We start from the raw sequence: 8892 nt of genomic DNA, 5'->3' as shown, positions 1-8892 counted from the left end.
TTTATTTCCGAACCTTAAAAAACAAAAATCCACCTTTTTAAAAAACACCTTCTATTATGACTCAATAATTAGACTGGTCAGTGTAGTACACTACTGGTGAAGATGGTTGGATTGGTTTCCCAGGGCTGCTATAACAAAGTACCACAAATTGGGTGGCTTAATACAACAGAACTTTATTCTTTCATAGTTCTAGAAGCTAAAAGTACAAAATCAAGGTGTCAGTAAGGCTATGCTTCCTCTGAGACTCTGGGTAGAATCCTCCCTTGCTTCTTCTTAGCTTGTCTGGTGGTGGCCATCACATTGGCATTCCTTGGCTTGTATCTGCATCATTCTGATCGCTTCCTCTCTGGTCACATGGCATTCTCCCTAGGTATCTCTCTTCACATCATCTTCCCTCTTCTTATAGAGATGCCAGTCATATTGGGTTAAGAGCCTACCCTACTCTATAATGACCTCATTGAACTTAACTAATTATATCTGCAATGATCCTATTTCCAAATAAGGCACATTCTGAGGTAATAGAGTTTCCATTTCAACATATCTTCTGGGGGGGACAGTGATAATGGGGAAAATATATAGTCAGAGAAACTTGACAGTTTTAAAAGAGAAACAATGCCATTTGTAATTTAGGTCACTTATAAGATAGGATATGTATAATTGATCATTTCCTCTTGAATGATTTCTTTGCTGGAAAATCCATGGCAAAGAAATAGTTATTCATTGTAGAAATGATATGACCTAAGGCTGGTAAAAGTGACTTAGACAAGATTCTGGCACCATGTCAGTGAAGGCATGAGTGGTCCGAGGTAGCTATGTTTCTATGCAATGCAGACTCAAATTCAGAACCAGTGACTTTGAGGGTTTGTGCTGCAAAGGTGAATATCATGAAGAAGCACTGAATCTCAACCTTGCCATTCTGAGTCAGAAAAATTGTTAAGAAATGTTTGTGTTTTCCTTTTCAATTTTGATAAATGAGCAAGAAATATAAAAGATAAACCTGGAAAACATCATCATGCCAGATGGCAAGGTAGCTATCAAAGACTATTACGATTGTGTCAATTAGGATTGAGTCAGGAATCAACATGAAAGAATTTGCACTGGAAGAAGAGGGGGAAATTTGTGCATTAACAAGAGTAATAACAATGGATTAAACACATCAAGTTCATTTAAACCTCATAAATTCCCAATAATACTTGGGGGGAAGCCTTTATTGTTTCCCCTGGTGGGCTAATAGGAAACCAACTCATTATTTTGAAAACTTATAAATAAAGGGAAAGAATCAAGTATTGATTCTGCCTTTACTGCTCAAACTGCACCAATGTTTTAACCAAACAATGGACAAGGGGATTTTTCTTTTTAGCGAAGTATTCTGAACAGGAAATGAAAAAGAATGATATAACATCACCATCATGCAACCCCTAATGGAGGAAAGGATGATGAGAAATATAATACGTCTAGTACTAAAAGAAAACTTCTAAATATACATAAATTATACACATGCCATGTGCCCTACAACCAAAAGATAACACCATGATGCTAAGCATGAAAACAAGACGTAAATTTTCTTTTTTATTTATTTATTTATTTTTTATTAGTTTCAGGTGCACAAGACAAAGTAATATTTAGACGTTTATTATTTATATCCCTCACACTGTGTGGACCCCCCTCCCCCCATCCACTATCCCTCTGACATCACACGGAGCCATTATATTTCCACTGTCTCTATTCCTAATGCTGTACTCCGATTCTTGTAAGTATATACATATATATATATACATATATATATATGTAAAATTATAGTTGGCATTCATTATTGTTCAGCTTCAGGTGTACAGTGCAGTGATCAGGCATCTACGTCATCCCTGTAGTGATCTCCCAAACGGGACACGTGTCTATCGCATACCCTACAAAATCTTTACAACATTATTGATTACGTTCTCCAAATTAATTTTCAAAACCCCGTGGCCATCTTGTGGTTACTGACTGTTTTCGAATCCCCTCACCATCCCCCTTATCCTCACCACCCCGCCCATCTGGCAGCCCTCAGTTTTTCCTCTGTCTCCAAAACTGTTTCTGATTAGTTCATTCACTTATTTTCTTTAGATGCTGCATATAAGTGAGATCATATGGTATTTGTCTTTCTCTGTCTGACTTATGTCACTTAACATAATGTTCTCTAGATCCATCCATGTTGTTGCAAATGGTAAGATTTCTTTCTGCTTTATGGCTTCATAATACTCTATTGTGTAAATGTACCACAGTTTCTTAATCCAGTCATCTACTGATGGGCATTTCAGTTGTTTCCATGTCTTGGCTATTGTGTATAGTGCTGCAATAAACATAGAAGTGCATAAAGATTTTTGAATTGGAGTTTTGGATTTCTCCAAAAACTAGGATAGATACCTAGGAGTGGAATTACTGGATCATAAGGTAGTTCCATTTTCAGATTCCTGAAATACCTCCATACTGTTTTCCATAGTGGCTGCACTAATCTGCAATCCCACCAACAGTGAACTAGCGTTCCCTTTTCTCCACATCCACGCCAGCATTTGTTGTTTGTTGATTTATTGATGATAGCCATTTTGACTGGGGTGAGGTGGTATCTCATTGTGGTTTTTATTTGCATTTCTCTGATGGTTACTGAGGTTGAGCATTTCTTCATATGTCTGTTTGCCATCTGTATGTCCTTTTTAGAAAAATGTCTCTTCAAGTCTTCTGCCCATTTTTTAATTGGGCTGTTTGTTTTTTTGGAGTTGAGTTGAGTGAGTTTTTTATAGATCTGTGATATTAACCCCTTATCAGATATATCATTGGCAAATATCTTTTCCCATTCAGTAGGATCCCTTTTTGTTTTATTGATGGTGTCCTTTGCTGTGAAAAAACTTTTTAGTTTGATGTAATCCCACATGTTTATTCTTTCTCTTACTTCCCTCTCGCGAGGGGATATATCAGTAAAAATCTTACTCCGGATAATGTCTGTGAAGTTTCTTCCTATATTTTCTTCTAGGTATTTTATGGTTTCAGATCTTACATTTAAGTCTTTAAGCCATTTTGAATTTATTTTTGTATATGGTGTAAGGAGGTGGTCCAGCTTCATTTTTTTTGCACGTGTCTGTCCAGGTTTCCCAGCACCATTTATTGAATAGACTGTCTTTACCCCATCATACATTCTTACTTCCATTGTCGTAGATTAAATGGCCATATAGGCATGGATTTATTTCTGGGCTCTCTATTCTGTTCCATTGATCTATGTGTCTGTTTTTATGCCAATACCATGCTGTTTTGATTAATGTAGCCTTGTAGGGTAATTTGATGTCAGGTATTGTTATACGTCCCACTTTGTTCTTATTTCTCAAGATAGCTGAGGCTATCCGGGGTCTTTTATGGTCCCATATAAATTTTAGAATTATACCTTCTATTTCTGTGAAAAACGTCGTTGGTAGTTTGATAGGAATTGCGTTGAATATGTATATTGCCTTAGGCAGTATGGACATTTTAACTATATTAATTCTTCCTATCCATGAACATGGTATGTGTTTCCATCTATTTATATCTTCTTTCATTTCTTTCTTCAGTGTCTTATAATTTTCTGAGTACAGATCTTTCACTTCTTTGGTTGAATTTATTCTCAGGTATTTTATAGTCTTTGGAGCAATTGTAAATGGAATTGCTTTTTTAATTTCTCCTTCTGATGTTTTATTATTGGTATATACAAATGAAACTGATTTCTGAATATTAATTTTGTATCCTGCTACTTTACTAAATTCATCTATCAGCTCTAATAGTTTCTTGGTGGAGTCTTTAGGGTTCTCTATATATAGTATCATATCATCTGCATATAATGATAATTTTACTTCCTCCTTACCAATTTGGATGCCTTTTATTTCTTTTTCTTGTCTGATTTCTGTGGCCAGAACTTCCAGCACTATGTTGAATAGCAGTGGAGATAGTGGGCAACCTTGCCTTGTTCCTGATCTTAGGGGGAATGGTTTTAGCATTTCCACATTGAGTATGATGTTAGCTGTGGGTTTATCATATATGGCCTTTATTATGTTGAGATATGATCCCTCTATTCCCACTTTCTTAAGGGTTTTTTTCATAAATGTCTGCTGGATTTTATCAAATGCTTTTTCTGCATTTATTGATATGATCATGTGATTTTTATTTTTCATTTTGTTAATGTGGTGTATCACATTAATTGATTTGTGGATATTGAGCCACCCTTGCATACCAGGGATGAATCCCACTTGATCATGGTGTATGATCTTTTTAATGTATTGTTGAATTCTGTTCGCTAATATTTTGTTGAGGATTTTTACATCTATGTTCATTAGAGATATCAGCCTGTAGTTTTCTTTTTTTGTGGGGTCTTTGTCTAATTTTGGGATCAGGGTGATAGTGGCTTCGTAAAAAGTGTTTGGGAGCCTTCCCTCCTTCTGGATTTTTTGGAAGAGCTTGAGGAGAATAGGTGATAATTCTTTTTTGAATGTTTTGAAAAATTCACCTGTAAAGCCATCTGGTCCAGGGCTTTTGTTTGTTGGGAGATTGTTGATTACTGATTCAATTTCCCTGGTGGTAATCAGTCTATTCAGGTTTTCTGTTTCTTCTTGAGTTAGCCTTGGAAGGTTGTACGCCTCTAGAAAATTGTCCATTTCTTCCAAATTGTCAAATTTGTTGGCAAATAGTTGCTCATAGTAATTTCTTAAAATTGTTTGTATTTCTGCAGTGTCTGTTGACACTTCTCCTCTTTCATTTCTGATTTTATTAATTTGGGTCCTCTCTCTCATTTTTTTAATGAGTCTGGCTAAAGGTTTGTCAATTTTGTTTATCTTCTCTAAGAACCAACTCTTGGATTCATTGATTTTTTTGTGTTGTTTTTCTGGTTTCTATTTCATTTATTTCTGCTCTGATATTTATTATCTCCTTCCTTGTGCTCCCTTTGGGCTTATTTTGCTGTTCTCTTTCCAGATCCTTTAAGTGTGAAGATAAACTGTTGATTAGTGATGTTTATTTCTTTAGGTAGGCCTGCAATGCTATCAATTTCCCTCTTAAGACTGCTTTTGCGGCATCCCATAGATTTTGGGTCATTGTGTTTTCATTTTCGTTTGTCTCGAGATATCTTTTGATTTCTTCCTTGATCTCCTGCTTGACCAATTCATTATTTAGTAATAAGTTATTCAGCCTCCATGAATTGGTGTGTCTTCCAGTTTTTTTCCTGTAGTTCATTTCTAATTTCATAGCACTGTGGTCAGAGAAGACAGTTGGTATGATTTCAATTTTCTTAAATTTATCAAGACTTGTTTTGTGGCCTAACATATGGTCTATCTTGGAAAATGTTCCATGTGCACTTGAGAAAAATGTGTATTTTGCAGCATTGGGGTGAAATGCTCTGAAAATATCGATTAAATCCAAGTGGTCCAATGTATCATTTAAGGCTGTTGTTTCCATATTGATTTTCTGTCTGGAAGACCTGTCCCTTGTCAGAGGTGTGTTGAAGTCCCTTACTATCCCAGCCGTGTCACACTCTTCCCACAGGCCAGAAAAGGTGGTGGTGGGCCGGCCCGGTGGCTCAGGCAGTTAGAGCTCCATGCTCCTAACTCCGAAGGCTGCCGGTTCGATTCCCACATGGGCCAGTGGGCTCTCAAACCACAAGGTTGCCAGTTCAATTTCCTTGAGTCCTGCAAGGGATGGTGGGCTGTGCCCCCTGCAATGGCAACTGGACCTGGAGCTGAGCTGCGCTCTCCACAACTAAGACTGAGAGGACAACTACTTGAAGCTGAACGGCACCCTCAACAACTAAGATTGAAGGACAACAACTTGATTTGGAAAAAAGTCCTGGAAATACACACTGTTCCCCAATAAATAAAGGGGAAATACACACTGTTCCCCTTCCCCAATAAAATCTTTAAAAAAAAAAAAAAGAAAAGAAAAGGTGGTGGCTGGGTGGGGGGGAGGAATCTCTTCTCTCCTAGCCCAGCCAAAATCACACTCTTCCCAGCCTCTTCCCTGGGTCAGAGCTGCCTTCCAGTCTTCCCAGAGCCTGAGCACTATGGCTCCTCTGTAATCTGACACTACTCCTCAGTTCAGGGCCCAGTTTAAGTCTCTGGAAGGGCAGGGGTAGGACTGGAAGGGGGGTGGGGCCCAGGTATGGAGTTTGTGTTCTCTGTCCACGCTAGGGCCCACCTAGCTGCCCCCTCCCCTGCAGGAGAAATCAGCTGTGGGACGCAGGGAAAGAGCCCACCTCCTGGCTTTTGTGTTCTCTGTTCCGTTTTGGGACCCCCCACGTCTCTGCAGCTGCGGGTGCCAGCCGCGTTTCCACGTTTCCACCACCGCAGATGCGGGCTATGTCTCCACTCCGCTCCCTTCCCTCTTCCCCTGCTCGCCCAATTTGCACACCTTCAAGTAATCCTTCCATGAGTCTCTTAGCTGTTCTGCGTGATGAGCAGAGAGTCCTTTGATGGGTTAAATGTCCCGTTTGTGATAAGATCCCGAGGAGAACTTAAAAAGTGCGCCCCGCTGCCACCATTCCTACGACGTCACCTCAAGATGTAAATTTTCATTGACCAAATGCAGCTAAGTGATTGAAAGTGTGTTTTTTCTCAGCATATTGTTCTGAGCAACCAACTGACAATGTGTGAACCACAATACTAGCTACACAATCTAATTGTGAAAACGTGTTTCTTATACCCAAATGGAAATAAAAATTCACAAATGCTTCCAGTTGAAGAAGGGACACACACACACACACACACACACACACACTTATTTCTTGTACTTTCTGAAACCCCACTGAAAAAAATATTACAAAAGTAACCTCAAAGTAGGTGGGGAGGCAATTATGAGAGGCAATTATACAAATTACACAAATCATGGGAAGACATTAAGCAGAAGATAGGGAGTTAGGAAGATACCATCAGAGCCTAGGGTGTACCAGAGTCTATGGGGTGCCAAATCATTGAACATAGAAGGAAGTGATGAGAAGCCAGATAATCACCTCCCCTTTCACTCCCCTGAAAAGAGGCCTGCTGAAGCAAATGCCCCACCTGTTCATAGAGCAGTGCCAGTCAGGAACCCTACTCCAGAGTGAGACCCTCATACCACAGCAGAAAAACCTGCTGCAGCTACACAGTCACCAATTACTGATGAAATGAGAAATAGAGGTTTAAGGATATTATCTACAGTGACAAAGGCAGCTAATAAAGGAACTCAATAATGGAACTAAGGGAAAAGAGAGAGGTAATGACAAAGGGGAAAGAGAACATAATAGGTAGAGGGACAAATGGAAAACGAGAGAAAATGATTTACATTTGGGAACTACAAGTATTTCAGCAAAGCTAGTCTTTTTTTTTTTTTTTTTAGGGTTTACATACCCTTTTAATTTGTTTTTAAATATTTTTAAGGTTTAAAAGTGTTTAAAGTTTGTAATTTCTAGTAGGAAAACATTATCTGAACAAATACCCTATGGCAAAGCACTGTAAAATGTTACAGCTGCATTTGGGGCAGCGGGGTAGGGATTCTCTTCAAAGCACCCCAGCTTTCTTCATGAGAAGGTCAGAGGTACACTGGTTTGTATTATTGCGACATCCACTGGGTGATCTACGTTGCTTTTCCTTCAGCAAGGGCTTTATTTGTCAAAAGGGCATTATGCTTGACCTCCAAATTTGGCCGACAATTTACTGATGAGATTCATAACCTTTGGGTTGCTCTGACATTTTGACATATTTGCTGGGTTCTGGGCCACATCCTGGAAGGCCACCATAACTTCTGGATCCTGCATGGCTGCAAGAACCTCTGGATCACTAAGAATTTCACTGAGCCCAGGCATTCCTGCCATTCCAGGCATGCCCCCTCCCATTCCAGGCATTCCTCCAGGAAAATTACCAGGCATTCCCCCAGGAAAGCCACCTGGAAAAGAGCCATACTGAGCTCCTGATTGTCGTCTGGCTTCTTCCTCCCTCTGGGCTCTCTCATGTTCTTCCCGGGCCTTCTTAACCCTTTCCATTCTTTCTTTGATCTCTCGCTCTTCACGTTTCCGCTCATACTTTCTCCGATGTTCTGCAATTTTCTGAGCCCTTGGTTGAACTTCTTTCAGCATTGCACTAGCATCGTCATCATAATCCAATTTACATGCAAGGGCAAGATCGTGGGCTGATTCTTCCCAATGGCCCAGAAGTCTATGTGCTTTCCCTCGCCACTTGTATGGCTGAGCTGAATCAGGGTTTATTTCAATAGCTCTGTCACAGTCCCAGATGGCAGCATTTGGCTTCTGTAGGTCACCATCATTTAGGGCATCAATGGCAGCCCCTTTTTTATCATTTGCCTGATCCATCATCTCCTCGGTTATCTCTACATTTTCATCTCCCATTTCTTGAGGTGCATCAGTGTCTGGTTCAATCACACCTTCATTGTCAATTTCTAGATCACTTTCCTCACTTGATGGTTCATCTGTCTTTATGTTTTCCTCCGCCTTCTTACTATCTGCTTTTTCTTCCTTGATATTTTCTTCTGATCTAGTTTTATGAATAGCAGGTGGTATTTTACCGCCCATGCTCTCCACCCACTCCCTCAGGGTCCATGGTCGGGAGGCGGCGCGAGGCGGCGGGCGCGGCGGAGGCTGCAGCCTGGTTCCAGGCCTGGGCACTAGCTCAGCGTGACCATGTGGAAAAAGCTAGTCTTTAGAATGTAAAAAAGGGATTGATGAACGAGGATGATTCTACAGAAGAAAGTAGAGGCCAGAGCATTATGTCACACTAAGGAGAGAGTGAGATTTATCCTAAGCATAGCAAGGATTTTAACTACAACATAACATGGTTAGATTTGCATTTCAGAAACATGACTCTGGCTTCTGTATGGAGATTTCTGAGACACAAGTCTGGAGACAAGAAAATCACT

The 8892-nt window shown here is 39.8% G+C and overlaps 1 protein-coding gene across 1 annotated transcript; it reads right to left on the bottom strand.

The window, feature by feature from the left end:
- Positions 1-7457: 7457 nt before the first annotated feature.
- LOC308508567 (hsc70-interacting protein-like) lies at positions 7458-8555 on the bottom strand. Its single transcript, XM_081075431.1, has one exon. The coding sequence runs from the start codon at positions 8546-8548 to the stop codon at positions 7643-7645; it is 906 nt and encodes a 301-aa protein (XP_080931557.1). The 5' UTR covers positions 8549-8555; the 3' UTR covers positions 7458-7642.
- Between the last annotated feature and the right edge of the window lie 337 nt (positions 8556-8892).

Source organism: Rhinolophus hipposideros (genome assembly GCF_964194185.1).
Source record: "Rhinolophus hipposideros genome assembly, chromosome: 2".
Classification (NCBI taxonomy): Eukaryota; Metazoa; Chordata; class Mammalia; order Chiroptera; family Rhinolophidae; genus Rhinolophus; species Rhinolophus hipposideros.
Note: the sequence above shows the minus strand (reverse complement) of the source record. Positions and strands in the feature narration are given on the sequence as shown.

Coding starts and splice junctions, on each gene's coding strand:
- LOC308508567 (XM_081075431.1), bottom strand. CDS start 8,548: ATGGGCGGTAAAATACCACCTGCTATTCATAAAACTAGATCAGAAGAA.